This window comes from Tachypleus tridentatus, chromosome 1, assembly GCF_004210375.1.
Source record: "Tachypleus tridentatus isolate NWPU-2018 chromosome 1, ASM421037v1, whole genome shotgun sequence".
NCBI lineage: Eukaryota > Metazoa > Arthropoda > Merostomata > Xiphosura > Limulidae > Tachypleus > Tachypleus tridentatus.
In genome coordinates, this window is record NC_134825.1 from 34,696,438 (window position 1) to 34,717,402 (window position 20,965).

Below are 20,965 nucleotides of genomic sequence, written 5' to 3' on the forward strand. Positions count from 1 at the left end.
CTATTTCAGTATTATTAGCTTCGAATATTTTCTAAAACATGGTGAAATTAGAAGTTAAAATGAAACAGCTTAAATTTTAACTCCAATTAAATTTTCATTCTTAAACATTAATTGTAAGCCAAAACAAAATCATAATTCTTGATATTTAGATCAATAGGCATAAATTTAAGTAACAAATTCTTTTATGAGTTGTTTTTGTAAATTATTAATTTATCATGACCTTCAAATATAGTTAATTAAATATTATGCTCACAATATCAATTTAATTTCTTGAACATCATACTGTATTTGAACAATTGGACAAACTCTACAAAGTTACAAAAATTTTATATTAATAAACTATTTTAATATTTTAATTTCATATATTTTTTATCTATTACATAAACACTGAATACAAAAAGAATCGAAATATCCTATATACAGAACATACTACTACTGAACAACAAGTTCAACTCCAATGATTATTTCAATGATAATAATTCTATGGGTCTCTCAGGATACAAAACAGGCACAAACAATTTATGTAATTACTAAATGAAAAACCAATATACATGAAATATCCTACCAACCACAGACTTCACATTTGCTACTGCAGTGCTTAAATTCAATGCGACACTGCAGTCTTATTTAATAGCAATGTAAATTGGATACATGGTATTATGTACAAGAGGGAGATGGTTACAACAGTGTCTAAAAAGAATTCCATGTAAAAACTAACATGGAGAATAAGAAGTCTCTAAAAATAAATGATTCACAATGCTTACTGTAGTTACACCATGTACATCAACCCACCATTTCTGTGCATCACAGGTCAATAAGGTAATATTTTATAATGTTTATAAAATCCAAAATATTCAGTACAGCTGGTTTTTGAGGTCATCACAGAAGTTTCCACAAAACTGTGGTGGCAGTTGGCTAACATTCTTCTGTTTTATTCCAAACTGTAACAACTTGTATGTTTCTTCCACATTGTAATCTTCAACCACAGGTGAAAAAATCAACACTCACTACAAGTCTTACAACTAATAAAGCATCATTATGCTAAAACATCATCCATGCTCTGTATTACAGATTGTCTTGGTGAAATAATTGTGAAAGATTAAAAGGTAATAATCCAAAATTACATACACTTTAATCTCAAAACAGTGCAATTAACAACACTATCACACCTTTAATGTACAATGATGTACTATTAGATAGACTAATATAGATAGATAGATATAGATAGATTACTATATTAAAGTTGATCATTTTCTGTATTTAAAACCTATGTAGCAAATATGCAGTAAAAATAATTCACAAATATTTGTATAAACAAAGGAATTACAACAAATTAAAATGGAAGATTAGCACAATCAACAAGAAGAAACAAACTGTGTATTAAGGAAAAAACACCTACTTTGTCACCAAATCTTTAGCAAAAAAAAAGAAATACAACACTGCATACCACAGTAGTTCACAAAAATATTCATCCTTTATACAGTTAAATGATATTTAATGAAACAATTTATGTAAAAACTACAATTATTTTTTTTCTATTTCCTATATCAAAAATTTGTTATGAAAGAAAAGAACATAAATTTGGCTATACCTCCAGACTCTGATTTCAGTTAAATTGTTTGATACCAAGTCCTGAAACTCTATAGCTAGGGTTAGTTATATTCATATTTCTGAATTTTATTGAAACAAAGAAATTTCAAGTGAAAGGAACTGGATCAGGAGTCTTATCTGTAGTATAACATTATGTATACATTAAATCTCCAACACAAAAGCAATAATAACAAAAATCTGTTCAGTGTTCCATTCTTGATGCTTTAGTTTCACAATACAACTTTTTAAAATCAAACCCAGACAGAACAAATGTGAAAATAAGACACCTGCAATGTACTTATTCTTATCTATAATGCCACAAAAATCGTCAGACAGATACAAATGCTCTAGGTAAGTACAGGTTTTAAGTCCAGGATATTTACAGGATATCTGTAAATTTTTCCAAAAAAAACCCATAAAATTTATGCCAAACTTACTTACATTAGTTATATAAGGTACATGCAATTGATTATTTTTCCATACAAAACTGAAAATAAAATTGTTCATTTATCTCTAGGTTTAAGACAGAGCAGGCATTTAGTGTAAATTGTTTTTAAAAAAAATATTTGCAAACAGAAGCAACTACTACAAAAATATACTAAAACTATTTACAGTATGAGGTACCCAAACAGCAATAACTGTTTTCTGTGTTATAATGTCTGTTACTGACTAGGTTGTTTCATTTTTTTTTGTACTACCTGTTGCATACATTTAGCTCACAAGATTGTTTTTACTACATTTTTAAGGGAAAGCCTTTCATGCAAAAGTACAAGTTTTAGATAAAGTTAAAACTTACCTACCACTTATTATCAAATATGACCTGTGGAGAATCACAATACTGTGAGAGTTATTGAACAAAATAGCTTTGGTTTAGTCATTAATATATGCTTCTTTGACAACTCTGGTTAATCAAAGGATTATCCAAGTCTCAATATTAATATATGTATAGTATTATTAAATCATAATAATGAACTTTTTCTACAATATGGCATTATACAAATTTATATACATTTTCTTTTGGACCACTATTTTTTTACCATTATGCCAAACAAGTTTACCATTCCATGGTATTCACTCAATCATGTAAATTATAACCACTTCAGTATGCACACTGAGTCAATCAGATTTAACTATAAATTGATTTCGAGTGTTAACAATATCCAGACAAAATTTGACAAGTAAAGAAATATAAACCATCATCTCAAAATGTGTACATCATTTCCAGTCAAACAACATTCATATCGCTTCTGATATCAGAACACCTTGAATACTATTTCAGTTCTGCTTTATGTAAAGGTGATCAACCCTTACTTGGTTATTGCACAAACCAGGTACTTTAAATTGTGTTTAAAACCATTTCAATTTAGAACAATTATATTTAACTACTAACCAAACCAAAACACTTGTTATACAATAATCCATGCTCTAGGTTAGCATAACTTCAACCATCAACTGCCTGTTTTCTGTCACATTTCAGAAACAAGATGGTCATCAATAGCTTCCAAATTTGCCCCTTAAAGCAACACCAGTTAAGAGTTAAACACTAAAAAAACTTTGGCTGAGTTTGTCCTCCCAGTTAAGTTTTGACAGGTAGGATTTTTACCATACATAGCAGTCTCTTGAAATCAGGAAACTTTAAGATAACATTTTTTAAATAATAAATATAAAACACTTTCTTTACTGTTCAACCCTAATTTATAAATTAAAAAAATATGTTACTTGAAAATCTAATGTTACTTTGAAGTAAATAATTAATCAGACACTACAAAATACAATAAGTTCAGATCATTTTCATGCAGAAAGAAAGGGTATTCATAATTTATTACTAGAAGGTTCTGCAGCTTGTACTTGGATCAAGGTATTTCAAATATGAAATATGAAATAGTTTTTTGTTTTATCTCGGACCTGCTAAAAACTCGCACAATCAATTCAGTGGTTTTTGTATTACTGGCCACCACTTAATTACTTTACTTTATCAATGGACTGAATCAAAATAATATGAACTTTAATCAATAACAGCTTAAAAAGTATTTAAGTGAACAGAACTTAAAACTGAAAATTTATTGTATTGCCATTATGGATATCTTTTTAAACATTTTATTTCAGTGTTTTATGATAAAATATAAAAAATAAATGATCACAAAAATCTATCAGAAATTTCTAAAATTAAAAATTATTTTATATAGATATAATAACTCAATTTTACTCATAACTGTACTACTAATACCATTTGCATTGCATACAATTATAAAAAAAATCATAAAACATAAAAGCAGAAACTAGAGACCATAACTTATTGGACTTACTTAACTTTTACATGGAATATTATGCAGATTTTTTTCTTGGAATTAAAACCTTCTCTAAATATATAGTTATATATAGAGAGAAACCTAATAATTCTACTAACATTTTACAGTTCACAATATAAAATTATAAAAAGCAAAATCACATTACCCAAAATTCCAGTTAATAATAAATATTTTAAAACATGGATGCAAGGATACCTAAACCAACATCTTAAAATTACATTATATTTACTGACAAAAAACATGTATTTACAGCTTTCTGAAAATGAGACACTGACCTGAATAATGCATTTAATCCACATGTGGCATTTAACAAAACCTTTATATAAGATATTGCTGGTATCATAGGTTGTTATGTTTAACAAAAATATAAAAAAATTCAAATATATGAAGCGTAACACATTAACTATTCAAAATTACTAATTATTGTCACATATCTTTAAATGTACATGTATTAAAATAAGCCTTTAAGCACGATTTTTTTCATGCATGCTTTTGTCATAGGTGTTTAAGAAGATATCTGAGACACATTTTCTTTTGCAACCTTTGGAAATCCAGACATAAATCACACAGTCTCCCATTGTCATCTTCCAAGATAAACATACATAGTATCCAGTGGTTTAGGACTACTATCTGATTGTTCAATAATGTGGTACTTACATGTTGACAGAAGAAAAAACAAAAAGGGGAGGTGGTCCAAACAGTTAGCTATAATTGTGGCATAGTTTTGTCTTTCAATTTAAACTTCACAGATATATATTATATATATATATACCACAAAGATACGTTTGTTATGAAATATGTACAAGGTGACATTTTATGAGCCACTTAGGATAAGTTGGGCACTTCGGTAGAGTATGTAGCAGTAATAATCTATAAAGTTATTTTCTGTCCCCTGGACTGGAAGATTCTGAGTCACTACCTGAATAGTCTTCAGAGGGAGTGCTGGTATTTGGACGAGATGGAAAATCCAAAGGAGATCCAATGCTAGATTGTCTAGAAAGCCCTTGTGCTGTTGCCGTTGCCATAGCAACCTCTATGTCAGTAAGATCAGAAGAATTGGATACCTCACTCCGTGTGCTAGCACAAAAAAAATTGACATTAAAACTGGATATATGTCATTTTATGTATACTAGATATTAGTCTTTAATGTATATTATTAAATCTACAGTGTTTGTGTATCTCAGTATTTATTGAGAAATAGAACTGATACCTAACTCGCATAACATCATTTATTATTAAACTAATTTTATTAACTGATTACTAAAAAACTTTTACATCTCACTTGGTTATTGTGGGCTACTGTTATTATGAGTTAACTGTGACTTTCCTTTTGTATGCCTGATACAAAACATATGAAACTCAAAAATGCTACTTATTAAATAGGGGAAGTTTTTCTTACTAACATTTTTAATACATAGCAGTATTAAAAAAATATTACTAGTAATTTTTTTCACTTTGAAATTATTTTCCATTTATGTAAATTTAAAACAACTTACCAAGTTCTTTCAATATGAAGTCCTTCATCTACATCCATACCAGCTAGCAAATCTTCATTTCCTCTATACATTTCTGCAACAACAAAAGATATTCAGATTCTATGAAATGATGAAACTAAATGAAGTATTCTTTTCTGTTTTAACTGTGAATATCAGCTTAGTATTAACAAAACATTAAACTGTGCATTAGGGGATAATAAGGGACCTTTTAGTCCATCTAACATATACTTTCAACTGATTAAATTAAACAGTGGAAAAAACAGAAACAGAAAGCCAGCTTTTATCATTCAAATATTTATCAAGCTTTCCCTCAAACCCACAGAAGCTAACTATATATCCATGACTTCTAAAGCTACATATTCTAGAGGCCAACTATCCTGTTTGAAAAATAAAGCTTCCTTAACTTAAGATTTCTTCCCTGCTAAAATTTATATTTGTGTCCCAAAATCTTATCATTCTCACCATTAGATATAAAAAACAATGATGCATCAATAATTTCCTTAACAACCTTAAACACACATTAATCAGATACTCTTTTAACTTTTATTTTTCTCAACAAAAACAAGTTCAAAAGTTTTAACCTATTCTCACATGATCTTTCCATCTCTGATATAAACTCAAATCACAAATTAGTATCTTTTGCTCAGAAAATTGTTTGGAATTAACATAAAACTACACAATGGTCTACCTGTGCTCTGCCCACCACAAGTACTGAAACCCAGTTTCTAGCATTGTAAATCTGCAGAAATACTACTATGCCACTTGCAGGCATTGTTTGAAAGTTTCTTATTAAATAATATCCTATGAAAAATATATATGTTAGTAACAATGATGTGATTATCTTTAAAATATCATTCATTCTTGTCACACAATATTTGGTATTACCAACAGTTAACTTACAAAATACTTTTGGACTATTTTTACATATACATTTATCATCAAAACATTAAAAACATTTTGTTTTTCTCAGATAATCATGGAAAGTTAGCATAGAATCTTGTGTCTCCTATTACTTGCAACTGCAGAGTAAAAAGTTGTTTCAAGTGCAGTCAGTGTGGATGATTCCATGATGGGATAGCCACTGAAAGACAATTATGGAAAAGCAGTCAGGAATTCAAAGAAAACTAGAACTGAAAAGAAGAAAACTCTTTCTGCTGTTGCTTTTTTGAAAGCAAAAGAATCCACTGTCTTCAATCTTGAAGATCTTGATTTAGATGTTATTGCAACTTATCTGTAGTTTCCTCTATTAAATCATTTTTTAAAACAAGTCATATATGACAATTGGTTTCAAAGTTTTAGTTGTGATGGTTATGGTCTCTCTAGGCCCATCCCTAAATAATACAACAATCAAAAGTGAAATATTAGTACTACCAGATCTGATGATGCAAAACTTTCTACCCACATTTTAGGGTTTATGACTTGTTGATGATGAGAAACCCACTTGAAGAAGTGTATCTCAGAACGGCTGGTATAGGTATTATCACTTTTATTGATAATGAGAGAACAATGTTTTGACTTTTCTAGGTCATTTTCAGGTAAAGATTATGGCTTGATTAAGTTACAAATTCAGGGTCAAATACAGAAAAACAAATTACATGTCAACGTAAGTATGAACATTTTATACTATGCTAAAAACACACAAACATTTCTGAGACCAACAGAAAAGATTAGAAATTTCAACACGAATAACACATTATACTACACATGAGTTAAATGTCCAAGTAAGAGACTCTCAAAATTCAGGCACAACTATCCCTAATTGTAAAGTGTTGACCAAATGAAGAGCAAAGAATCAGTAACACCCTTAACCTATAATATAGTTACTTTTAATAAAATAGCAGGATAAACTATCACAATTCTAATCAAACCAAAACCCAAACTTCAGAGCATGTCAAGTAGCACATCATGTGTATCAAACTTTTGACCTTCCATTGTGAGCAGCAATTATAAGTAATGGATTCTTTTATTTTCCATATTTTTTAATATAAATCTTTCTGGTATTATAGTTTCAGTCAATGTGATGCTAACAGCAATGTCCAAGGCATAATATGCTAGAAAAACAGTCTCAGTATTATAGTTCTAATGTCCTTCTTGCTCTCTATTACATGCATAATATACACACTATTTTTATCAAATATTCTAGTTTGAATGACACATTTTATAAGGCAGTATCATTGAGAATTTTATCTTTAAACCATTAACAATTTGCCTTAGTTTTTCTTCCTCCTTGTGCCTATGATGCATTTCGTTTGTTTTTTGTTAATGTAAGGATATATTGAACAAGTGGTATTTTTCTAGACACTGCATACAGATAACTCTTAAATGATAAGATAAATTTTGTAATTTTTTTTGTTAACTGTAGTTTTCCTTGTAATCATTTTTTGTACTTACATTGTTGCTAAGTAAAATAACTGAATCAAAAGTAGGTACCGTATCAGAAGTTACTACTACAGTAATGACAAAGAACTTACGTATGACATACGACTCCAAAGCCTTTGGCACCAATTTTCGAGCTTTCTCCAGGTCTTCAATATTACAAATACCCTTATCTAGATTATATGCCAGTTCCATTCTTTTGAGAACTTCTATATCATCATGAATTTCAAAAGTATCATCAAAATTAAAAAGGTATTCTGTCCTGTAAAGAGAAATGTCACTGTTAAATGACTTGTTAAATAACTTCACTGTACAAAGCATTATTTTCATCAACAGACCTAGAAAGCATACAACATATAACTTTACAAAAGTTATTTGTTATTTAATTATTGTTCTCAAACTGTTTTAGTGTTTGAGATTTTCAATGAAATTCTTATCATTATTCCTAAACAAAAAGTTATCACCATTTGGTAATTTTAACAACTTATTTTTCTGAAGTGGTTTTGTATACATCTGTTTATGCATTTATTTTCTTTAAGAGACTGTGAATCAAATAAATAAGTAAACATATATTTACAAAAACTCCTGGTAAAGTAATTTTGGGTTTTACTCTATTTTCAAACTTCTACCAAAACATAGTTATTGTCTTTTTGTTAGTTATTTTTTTAACCTTATTATACATTGTTGGTCTATATATATTTCAAAGTATTTTAAAATAAACTGTTTATTTTTGAGTTTCCTTCACATTAAAATGAAAGTATTAAACAATTTATCTACAGAGCATGAAGCTTGCTTAGTGGTATACTAATAGAATGCAACTGTATAATTAATAACAGACAGTACTGTGCAAAAGTGTTAGAACAAAGTCAAAAATCAGGTTTATAACTACTTTAGTAGAAAAATGGAAAGTAAATCACAAGTGAAGCATCAACATTTATTAATATTCATATTTCATACAACAGAAACAAAATTGAAGTGCTTGAGTTCTGCAAACAGTTAATATTTTGTGTGTCCCTTTTAAAAAATTAAATTTCAATTCAACATGCAGTTTGTAATAATTTATGCACAAAATGGTTTTAGTGAGAACTCGTTTCTTCTTTCAACTTAAATGTTATAGGTATTATATTCTGCTATGACCATCTAACAACAGCAGACAGGAATAAACAATGAAACTACTAGGCTATCTGTGCTAAACAATATGAAGTATACTTTAATAGTATATGGAAATTAAGGTAAAAATATGTAAAATTAAGACCTGCCAGGACGACTGAAGCATTAAGTTCAAACTTGCTGTCAGTCACCTGAAGTTGGCCTTTCCAGTTCTGGGTTCAAGTCAAAATAAAATTAAAATGTGTAAAATAAATCATGCTAAAACAGTATATAGTCCAATAAAAACCTTAAAATTAAGTTAAAATGACCAATGGCTCTTAAAAATGTAAAAACATAAGTAAGGCAGCCAGTATCACCTATGAGATTGGCTAATGTGAAGGGCAAACCTATCTTAAAAATATGTTTAAAATGGCATCGTCGTTCTTGGTTGTAACGATGGCATTATAATAAAATATATGATTGTGATCTGAGTGCCACATAGACCACACATTGGTGCATTAGTACCAGATAAAATGAAGTGGTGAATTAAAAAACTGATCAATGCATAGCCTACCCAAAACAACTTCCTACCTTTGATCTTTACAGAAACAAGATGGGCAAAGAGCTAAACAAGGCTTGATTTGAAAAAGCATATTATTTCGTTGCTCACTCCAGGTCTACTTCCAACTGGTGTATAGTCGGGTTTTCATAACTACACCATAATCCATGTATGGAACAGGTACAATGGTGACAGAGCCAAAGCAGATGGACTTTGCTGCTCTGTCAGCTAGCTTATTCCCACAAATACCAATATGACCTGGTATCCAATAAAACTGGACAAAGATAGATGATAGAGAGAGATGGTGCAGTTTGTTTTGGATACTGATAATAGGATGGTAACTAACATGGAATGATGTCATGGCCAATAGACAGCTAAGTGAATCAGTATAGATTGCACAATTCGTATATTGCATAGTTTCAATATGATTCAGGGCAAGAGAAATGGCATACAATTTGGCAGTGAACACAGGAACTGTAGAGGGAATCTGTGTGCTACAACCAAACTGTAACAAACCATTGCAGAACCTACAGAGTTATCTGATTTTGAATCATCTGTATATATGGGAATGAATGGATTGTTTGAAAGATGTTCAGCAAATAAAGAGCAATATTTCCAATCAGAAGTACCAGCCTTCCTCAGATGACTCAAAGATAGGTCACAGTTGGGGACAGTAATTAGCCATTGTGGAAAAGGCCAATCTGTTGATACTGCTATGCTATTCAAAGATAGATTCAATTTTTCTGATTGTGCCTGGATATGAAGGCTAAAAGGAACAAAGGCAGATTTTCTATTATAAAAAAGTGTGGCCCACTGAGGATGGAAAACACAACCCCAAGTAGGATGCTGTGGTAAAGAGCGAAGTTTGGAAGCATACATAAGAGAGTTGCAAATGGCAAATATACAGAGGAGGTTCATGAGACTCCACATACAAACTTTGGACTGGAGAAGTATGAAATGTCCCAGTGCAAAAGTGAAGCCCCTGATGATGAATAGGATCCAGCATTTTCAGTGCTTAGGTTCTGGAAGAACCATAAACCCATAGTCAAGTTTGGATCAGATAAGGGCACAATAAAGTTTAAGCATGAAGTATCAATCCACTCCCCAAGAGGTGGAGGAAAGAACAAGGAGGAGGATGTTCAGTGCTCTTATACATTTGACACAAAGTTGCTTGATATGGGAAATAAAGTTTAATTTACAGTCAAATATGAGACCTAAGTACTTTGCCTCAGGGACGACAGGAAGTACAACATCATTAATACAAAGTCCTGGGTCTGGATGAATATCCCGTTGGCAGCAGAAATGTACACAAACAGTTTTAGAGATAGAGAGTTGAAAACCATTTGCTCTGGTCCACTTAAGTATATGACTGATTGCAGTTTGTAGCTTTGCTCAATAAACCTCATGTTTGGTGACTGACATGTGAAAGTCATCAATAAAAAGACCATTTGTAACTGTAAGGGGTAGCTGTTCACTGATGGCATTAATCTTTATAATGAAAAGTGTGACACTCAGAACACAGCCCTGAGGGGCTCCAAGTTCCTGTGGGAAAAAATGGGAAAGTGTTGAGCTCACACAGACCTGGAATCTGCAGTTCATTAAAAAATGCTTAATAAAAAGTGGAAATTGCCATGCAATCCGTATGAGTGGAGGTCTCACAAGATGTCATATCTCCATGTTGTATCATAAGCTTTCCCTAAATAAAAAAAAATAGAAACAAGATGTTGTCATTTCAAAAAGGCTTCTCTGACTGATGTTTCAAGGCAAATTAAGTGGTCTATCATGGAGCATTGTTTTTGGAACCCACACTGAGTGAGTGAAAGAAGGTTGTTTGATTCAAGAAACCAAACAAAACGAGCATTAATTATCCTCTCTGAGGTCTTACTGAGACAACTTGTCAAAGCAATGGGACAATAATTCAAAAGAAACTTTGGATCCTTCCCAGGTTTAAGAATAGGAAGTACAAGAGCTTGGCACCAAGCATCAGGAAAGACATTCTCCTGCCATATCCGGTTAAAGACAGCCAGGAGAAAGGTGGTGTAGCATCTCATAATGTATATCATTAGGTCCAACTGATGTATTGCCATTTGACTGAAAACCTTGACAGTTCCATCGGATTAGCATGGCCACTTTTATTTATTTTGAAGGAGAATATGGCTTCTAGTGTAGAAGTGGAATGGATTACAGCAGCATAAGTCCAAGATGGAATTGGGAATAGTAATTTCTGAGCCTGTGGGTAAGTAATATTGTGAACTGTCTTTAGATGTTCCACTTCTTTCTCTTCTACCCATTTAAGGCAAGAAGTAAAATAGGAAGGATCTGGACCATTACAGTTAATACAATGCAGTTCTAGTTGGCATTCAAAAGCATCAAGGTTTTTACTAGCACAACAGGCACATGTCAAGGAACCACTGCAAGATGTTTTTGATTGACCATATAGTTGACAATGAAAACAATGGAATATAAGGCCATACCTAACAATTTAGATATCTTGCATTGATTATGGTAGGAGGAGGTGATGTTTAAATGTTAATATTAGAATATTTGTTAGCTCTATAATCCCGTCTCTATGAGTAAAAGTGCACGGCTCTAACACCTTGGCTGGTGAAACCTGCGACGATCTGTGACTCTGGAATGATCTTTAAATCCCTCTCAACTAAAACTCCTCTGAATGAATTCAAATAAGAATGAGGAGTAACCTCAATGGGTATATCCCCAATAGCCTTCAATTTCGAGAAAAGTTTGAAACGTTGTGATGAAGCTGTTTCCATTAAAATGTCCCCAGACCATAATTTTTTTTACTGATTTAGGAGAGCCAGGAAGCCCTTCTAAACCCTTCTGAATAAAAAATGGAGACATCTACAGTAAATGTTTTTCAGTTAAAAAATGTATAATTAAAAATTGCGGGATAGATTCAAGTTGCAAGTTTGACAGTACAGAGTCATCAATGCACGGTCATTTGCCAGTAGTCAGATTATTCCCTATGCTGTCATGCTTGTTTATTTTTTTATTTGAGAGGTATCCATAATAAAAAAAGAATTTTTCAGTGCCCACTGACCCCACCAACCATGGAGCTCTACAAAGGATGCATTACAGTGCCATATAATGTGAATGCAGCGATGCCAGGGTTTTGTGAGCACTATATCCAAACACCAGTATTTGACATAATAAATAATGCCCACTACACCCACTGAGGACGTCCTATGCTGGCACTCAGTTGACCCTGGCCCAAATGGACAAGCTGATTGATCTTGGAGGACCACCCATCTATAGGAATTTAAGGCTAAAGTGGTGTGTTGGAGTTGGACCCTCAACCACCAGGATCCTCTCCTCCCCTTCACGGGTCACCACACATGGCAAACATGCAGGTGGATGTTTAGACCCCAGAGGAGGTAAACTGAAAGTACAGAACCTTCTCTGGGAGGTCCCCTCACCACGTACAGGAATCCACATCAAGGGGCCTAAAATTCAGGGATCACCTTTCATAAAAGACACACATATAAATATAAACCCTACACGATAAACTCAGTAAATATTGAGAGAAAAATGTATGTATTTTCACTTTATTTAATCATTAATCAACAATCATAGAAACATAGAAAGAAACAAGAGTGATCTCAAACTGCTAAAGTGAGGTATAGTCTTGAAAGAAAAATATTACATCTGTATACATAGCAAATGTCACAAGAATAAGATCTCATGCCTAAAGCATATGCTGCTAAACAATTAAATAATCAGAATGATTCATAATAATTTAACAAAGATAAAGCAAAATTACTTTTGCAAAATCACATATCAATCATTCTCTCAGTTCATTATTACATAAATGATTCACATGAAGATCCATGTGATGGTTGTTTCTTTAACCAATGTTTGTAAACAAGTACTTTATAGTAGTGGCTTAACATTTTTACAATTCCTATCATTTTGTTTCAATATGAGCACAAACAGTTTGGTATCAATGCTGAATACTCAATTTCAGGGTGTGTTAAAGTCTTCAGACAGCCTCAACCTCTCTTTTGAAAGTCACTTTCAAAATAACTTTATTATCTGGAGTCAAATGATATCTTGCAACCTGTCTTCCAACAGCATTCCAAACATACTAGATATAATTGATATCCAATGAATATGCATTCAACTAATTTCTTTTACTTTAAGGAACATGTCAGTTATTTTGTCATTACGAGAATAGACAATGGCAATGAATGTTAACTCTCAACAATCTGAAATCACAGTACTATGCACCACTGATTGATTTGATTGATTTCACTTCATGTAAACGTAATTTTGGGGCTTTTCATATTATAGTACTTAGTTTATTTTATGGAGATGGTGCACACTAAGGAAATAAGAATTTAGTAATAAAGTATTCACTACTTTTATCTGTTTAATACATATTCAAACAATCCCCTTTATGTATAGTTTTTTACTATATTATGTTTCTACAAAATTGAATTTGTTTTCCATCTCTAATTATATGATGAACTTTGTTCAAGTTCAGGAGAGAAGTAAACTCTGTAGCTTCTTGAGCTTCCAGTTAGTAGACCTTAACTTAGTACTTTGAGGTAAATCTTCAAGCCAGAAGTTTTCAACTATTTGGGCTGATGTTGAGATGGAGTAGAGAGAGATAGAGAGAAAAACTGCCCAAGTACTAAAATCAATTATGTATTAGGCTGCTACAAAGTGTGAGATTAATTTTTAAAATCTGACAAAAGCTGCAGAAATTTGAAATTCCAAGAGTAAAATCTCTTTAATAATGTTGTAAATTTAAATATTAAGGTTTCACAAAACTCCCTAGTTTATTCTGATATTTTTTCATGTTCTTATTGATGATGATACATCTTTGACAACAACAAGAGAGTTAACATTTAAATCTCTGATCAAGTAGTGTATAGTTTAAAAATACATATTAAAACTACTCAGTGCAAAGAAAAATTCATTAAAATAAAATACCACTTATGATGTTCACTATTGATTTCACAAGGAATGTTAATTTTAGAATATAGTTCATTAAACAAATATTTACTGAAATCAATCTTCTCAAAGGGCTTAAAAAATTCTACACTTAATACTTATTGGCTTGAAAATGTGTAAACTTAATCACAGTTTAAGAAAAATATAAAAACTTGTTTGAAAAGCCACTACAACCAAAATTAAGGTGAGGTACTGGTGGTGTAATCTTAGTTGACAGACAAAGCCTCAAAACCATAATCTGCTGAAATGGATTGAGAAGAAAAGGAAGAAATTGTTAGGTATTAAAAAAATTAATTTGCCATTATTATTATTTGCATTACATTTATATGCTACTTATATCACATGAGGGCTCATGTAATGCCACTTTGTAGGTGTCTTCTGACTATAATACCGGTATTAAAGATAAAGTCATGTTTTAGCAAGTTATAAACTGTATTTTCTAAACTTGTATGTTACAAGTATACTTGTGATGTAAAACTTTGCTACACTGTAATGAAAAAACTTCTGATTTTTGTAATATCAAAATTTTTAAATATTGTTTATGGAGGAATTCATAAGTTTTTATATAGAAAATAGCATATGAACATAACAAAAATATCAATGGATTTTAGAGCTAATGATTTGCTACTTACTTATCATTGGATATGCTGCAATCAATCACTGTGCTTTTATTTGTATTAACAATAATAAAAGGTAACTGGATAGTGGTGTTAGGAGCTGGAATATTAAGGTTTTTCTCCATATTCTTATTGCGTTCCACTAAGTTCTTGAAAGAAATTTGCTAGAAACATGAATACAATCTGTTTAAAAATTTTATTAAAATGAATAAGAAAGGAAAAGCTGACTATGTTATTAAAGCTATTAATGGAGTCAATATCAATTATCAGCAAAATGATCAAATTTCAAAAATATAGTCTTCATAAATATTTAATTTTATGGAACCATCTCCATGTAAAGTTTAAAATCAACTACCTACTTGCATTTCATGATGTTAAATAATAATTTGAAAAGGAACATATAAGAATGATAATTGTACTGCCTTTAAAACAAATTAAAAAATAGATACACTGCTTTGTTACTATTTGAAACATTTAACCATTTCACTGGTGAAACATTAATCTTAATATTGGATATCATACACATATTAAAGAAAGCAAAACATACATTTTTACTTTACCTGAAGTATGAGGTCTTGCAGCTGTTGTTTTTTCACTCTTATCCTTTCTAATCTTTTCTTTTTCTCGATCTAACATACAACAGAGTATATTATCACACATATTTTTCTTTATCCTCATCTCTCCTTTTTTTCTTGCAGACATAACTGATCATATTTATTAATAAAACAAAACATCAAATACAGATTAGTTTTATTTAGTTCAATCTTGCAACTTCTTTCTGTATGAAACTTAATTTCTTTTTTTGTAGAGAGCATAAAGATAAAACAGCAACAATAGTACAAAAAAAATTTAATCAGAATAATTTCACTTTATCCATAGATATCTTTAGTTTAACCCTATCTGAATCAAGTTTGTCTATTTGTCCAAACTTGGAGCTGTGAAACTGTATGTACTATAACAAACTTTGGCGAGCTTACAGTAAGTATTACAAGTCTCTTATATACAAAAAAGCTGATTTTTTAATAAAAGTTAATATTTTCTGAAATCAAAAATGTATCTCCAGTTTTAAAGTTACCCTCTCTAATACAGCTATTATTTGGCTGCTAGGGTTTCTTTATTTTTGCTCATCTACCATTAACCTGATTTTTCTCACCAGCTCTACTCTCTTTTTTCTTTTACACTTATTGCCCTTGGTAATATTGTTTTGTGATACTCTTTACCTATGTCTGTAGGCCCTCTTATCTTAGTACTGTACTTAAGCATCTACAAATAATGTTGTCACTTTCTTCAAGACTGACCCAATCTGCAGCCTCTAATAGTGGACCTTAGTGAAGAGGAAGGGTGGGAGACCATATGAGAGAAGGTAAGTATTATTGGAAATACTTTTTTGGTTTAAGTAGATGCTAACATCCAAAACACACTTGCTCTCACACTGCAGCTAGAATCCCACACTGATAAGGCAGGTCGGGCTAGTGAAGATATTATCCATACAGAATGCATCTGTAGCTACAGGATAATGCATTTCAAACCACTTGAATCATGAAGAGAGGGTAATCAATACCAAAGTGGGCATACTCTCTTGTCAACCTGAAGAAGTCCACAGGCAACACCACAAATTCTGAATGATAAGATCATGTATGCCATACTCAACCTGAAGAAACAGAACTCATCTAGTCTGGAATTAGAAGTACTTATCCTCATTCCCCAACCATGTGTGCATGGAACAGTCCACTTGCATCTGGAGTAATGGGGAGGATATGGAACAAATGTTTCTCAACCAAGAACCCATGGAGAAAACATTTTATGTTCAAAATTATCAGGAAACAATGGACCCTCTTCACAAGAAACAATGCCATGGTAACAATGCAATAGGTAAACCAAGTTCTCTAAATTTTTAAAAGCAAACCAACCCTGGTTTATTAAATTCACTGATCAACAGGAATGGGCAAGATTCCTACACAGTTTACTGAGTGGTGGTCAAGCAAATTACAGTAAGACCACCCAGTTTGCCTTCAAATGGTCTAATGGAATACCTAATTTCTACAGATCCTGTCACAACTCAGACAAAGTATATTTTGTTACTGTTTGTAAGTGTGGCTTTAGTTTGATAAAGCATATCCAAAAGGGGTAACACCTGATACAGAGTGGGATCCTGTTAAAAAGTAAAAGACTCTAAAAAGAAAAGAGACAAGGTTATTAATGGAAATACTCACCCTTCTTTTTAATCTAGTCAACATCTAAATGGAATTGTAAAAAAAAAAACTCAGAAGATAAAACTGCCAGATCATACAAGTAATGTGAGATAAATGTACTAAAGGAAGTCCACGCACCAGCCCACATGGTGTTCTCCAGTAGACAACTAAACCAAGCTGTTAAAAATGTAGAAATGAGATAAATCTGATAAGATGTGTCTTGCACAAGTCTCTTTGCCCCTAAAGAGAGCCCAAAAAAAGCAATGTGAATAAATCTTCATTCCCACCCCATCAAGGTAACAGGGGATAAATCTAGGGAAACTGAAGAGTCACAATGAATAAAAGGCTGTTCTCTAGTACCTATTGACAACAGCCTAATGATTTTAGAGGTGCTACACAAAAGGCTGTTGTCTAGCATCTCTTAAAGTCTTTAGTGTAGACAATATAATACTTAAAAGCCTTCTTTTAACATAACAAACAATTGGAATCCAACTGGTCACTGAAGTGAGAAACAGTAGTCAGATAAATTGGTGAAAAGGGTTTATTCCCATCTCTGGCTGCCAGTGTTTTAGGTAAGAAGGACCTGTCTGGGTATAGAAGGATGCAGGTAGAATGATAAAGCATCCTATACATGTGCAATATAAACAACTTCGACTGGATATGTTCACAGGCCAAGAAGAAGAAGAAATAAACCTTAATGGAAAAGTGATGGATGGTATGTGAGGCTAAGGGATCCAGTAGATATTGAGAAAGAGCAAGTAACACCACCTTTACATTCCAGTTACATAACTGAAACAGTAATTTGGGATGAAGGACCCTTAACAACAGGAAGACTGGGAACTCTAAGAATTTCCATCACTTTAAGGGTTGAAAAGTAGTTAATAAGACTACCTTATAAAAGGTGATTATGTAAGATGTAAAACGTTTTTTAAAGAGCAAAATCAAAACCAAGCTATGGTTATCACATCTAGACAAAGTGGGTTCAACCTTCTCACAATACACCATTGTTGATACATGTATTATTTCCAGTGACAAATGTCATTCATGGGATGAAGCAGAGACTGAGACAGGCACATGATAACCTTAGAAATGGTTTTAACCTCATAACAATACCACACTGTTGATAAATGTGTTATTTCCTTTGATAAATGTCCATTGTAAGACAATTTAGAGACTGAGGCAGGTACAAAGAAACCTTAGAAATTAATCCCAATGCTGTGTGAAAACAGCATAACCTTCATGTGTGTAGTTTGAGCTTTAGGATGGACAGATGTATGATGTTATTGGGTGACTGCTTCGACAGATATGGTCAAGAAGAAAATTGAAGAGGTTGACTCTCCTGAAAGTACTGCAGAAGCAAAACCCAGGGTTGAAATGATCAATATGGAGCTACCAACAGAATGTTACCAGGTATTGAATAAATCATTGTTAGGACTCTCATTAACAGATTAATGGATGGATAGGTATACAGGTCTAATCCAGTCTAGTCCTGACTGAATGCACCTATTGCCAATGCCCACAAATGAGATATTAGAAACCAAAATACTGGTATTTGAGTGTTCTATAACAGTGGCAAATGCATTACCATTGATGTCCTGAACTGAGAGAAAATCCAACAAAAGAACTGTTGATGAAACATCCATTCTATCATTTAAAGCCAGTAGGGTCATAGCAATTTATCTGTCATCAAGTTCATCACCTCCAGAACAATGCCATCTAGTAAGATGATATGATGTGAGTGGGATGAATAAAGATTAAAGGTTTTAAAACAAAGAGACCTGGATCAAACGCTGCATGATGGGAAATACAAGACACCACTGTAGAATTTCTGGAATTTTGAAGCACTACAGCTTTGCCTTTCAATAATTACAAACCATAAGATATTACTCTGTGAACAGCAAGAATTCCTAAAATGTTGATGTGGACAGAAGCCTTATTGTCCATTTTAAGCTCTGACTTTTAAAATATGCATCCCATTCCTAAAGCAAAGCATTCATGAAAAGATGGAGCTCTGGATGAGATGGTGTCAAAAAAACACCAACCATAGTATGATACTTCCCCAGCAGACATCATCAGCCCTAAGTTTTTTTTGTTTTATTTTTTTTAATTTTGCAGAAAGCTGCATGAGGTCTATCTGCACTAGCCATCCCAAATTTAGCATTGTAAGAATAGAGGGAAGGCAGCTGGACATCATCACCCACCTACAACTCTTGGGCTTCTCTTTTACCAATGAATAGTGGAATTTACCATAATATTAAAATGCCCTCATGGCTGAAAGAGTGAGCACCTTTGTGTGATAGGGATTTGAACTCACAACCCTCAGTTTACAAGTCAAACACCCTAACCACCTAGCCATGCTGGGCCATATCAATTCTGAAACCTGAGGACTAATGTCAGAAATATTGTTCAATGTTGCAGGAAAATCATCTTTCATCCTATTAAACTTCAAACTCCTAAAAACAAATCAGATTTAAAAAAAACAGAAATGTTTTAATACAAATGAATATAAACAATAAATGTCAAATAAAAGAAGTCAAAGCTGATATAAATTTGAAATCGATCGAAATCAAATTTTTGTACTCACATGAAAAACGAGTGAAAACATGTTTACACACTAGAATGCCAATCAAGAAATTGAGGATTGTTATAGAATAATAGAGGATGTTAGCTGTTTTAATATAGAGGGCATAGTATAATTGATGAAGGGTAGACACATAATTAGCAAATTATGACATGGCATGAAACTGATGGGTTATAAGAATTTTAGCAATGCTTAGAGGGCAGTCCAGGATGAGAGGAAGTAAGACTGTTTCAGAAACAAAATTAACCACAACAAAATAAATGGTTGAGCACTTTGATGTTTTTTTTTTCTTCCCATGATGATAAGAATTAAAAATTACTTGTATTGTTTTCTTCAGATCTTCACAGTGAAAGGAATATTCTGAATTGTGGGAATCAATTTGTTTCTGAGAGAATTTTTCTGTGTTTGGTTCTATTGCTTATTATAAAACCCTTCTCCTCCCTTGTGCTCCTAGTTCTGCTTTTTTTTAGTCATTGCATAGCAACTCACAGAATGACTCTGAATTTTTTTTTTATCAAGTATAAATATTTGGCTCATAGCTCTATCATCTGTTGATGGATTTCATCGAATTATTTTGAATTTAAACTTTGCAACTGATATAACTGACCAAGATCCCACAGTTTAATTTGTGCTAATTCTGCCTGGAATAATTAGATTTTGAGGGTAAGCTGGTAGAGATCCTGATAAGTAATAAAACTGAATCGGGTATACTTCTGTTCTATGCTTCATTTTGCCAGTACACAAAAATATAGACTCTCATAAAAAGTTAAGATCTCTCACAGATTAATTTACTCTCATCTTACCTAAAAGAATTTCAAGTGCTGTAGCTACTGAGGATTCTCTTTTGTTCAGTATAATTTTGGTCATCATATTAACACTCCTACGAAAAGACGTTTCTAGTCCTGATTTCTCCAAGCCCGTTCCCCTGGCTGTGGTTTCGCTAGATAGTAGATAGGGACAGTGGGAATCTTGTTAATCCATTCATTAATGGATTTAAATGGCAATTTCATTTAAATACAAAATTATTAGCCTAATATTAATAACCTTTCAAGTTGCTCTGGGGCCTATTAGGCCCCACTTTTCGTAAGAGTGTTAACAAAAAATGTGTAGAAGTTTTTGCTCAGGAACTTTGATGAGAGGAGGAGAAAATATATCTTTTTCTACTGTTGAGGCAGAAAAGAA

At 32.2% G+C, this 20,965-nt stretch overlaps 2 protein-coding genes across 3 annotated transcripts in view; one reads left to right on the forward strand and one right to left on the reverse strand.

Moving 5' to 3' along the window:
• The window catches only part of LOC143245917 (alpha-tocopherol transfer protein-like), a 39,742-nt gene extending 33,074 nt beyond the window's left edge, over positions 1-6,668 (forward strand). The window contains exon 8 of the mRNA XM_076492219.1: positions 6,366-6,668. Coding sequence (XP_076348334.1) covers positions 6,366-6,388 — 23 coding nt within the window. The 3' untranslated portion in view covers positions 6,389-6,668. The remainder of the gene's footprint in view (positions 1-6,365) is intronic.
• Positions 325-20,965, reverse strand: part of LOC143245904 (transcription factor Dp-2-like) — a 40,871-nt gene continuing 20,230 nt past the window's right edge. For both annotated transcript variants that reach the window (XM_076492166.1, XM_076492159.1), the window contains 5 exons: positions 15,571-15,639; positions 15,026-15,174; positions 7,867-8,033; positions 5,396-5,468; positions 325-4,976 (listed from right to left, as the gene is read on the reverse strand). In XM_076492166.1, the coding sequence (XP_076348281.1) occupies positions 4,778-4,976; positions 5,396-5,468; positions 7,867-8,033; positions 15,026-15,174; positions 15,571-15,639 (657 nt within the window). In that variant the 3' untranslated portion in view covers positions 325-4,777. The remainder of the gene's footprint in view (positions 4,977-5,395; positions 5,469-7,866; positions 8,034-15,025; positions 15,175-15,570; positions 15,640-20,965) is intronic.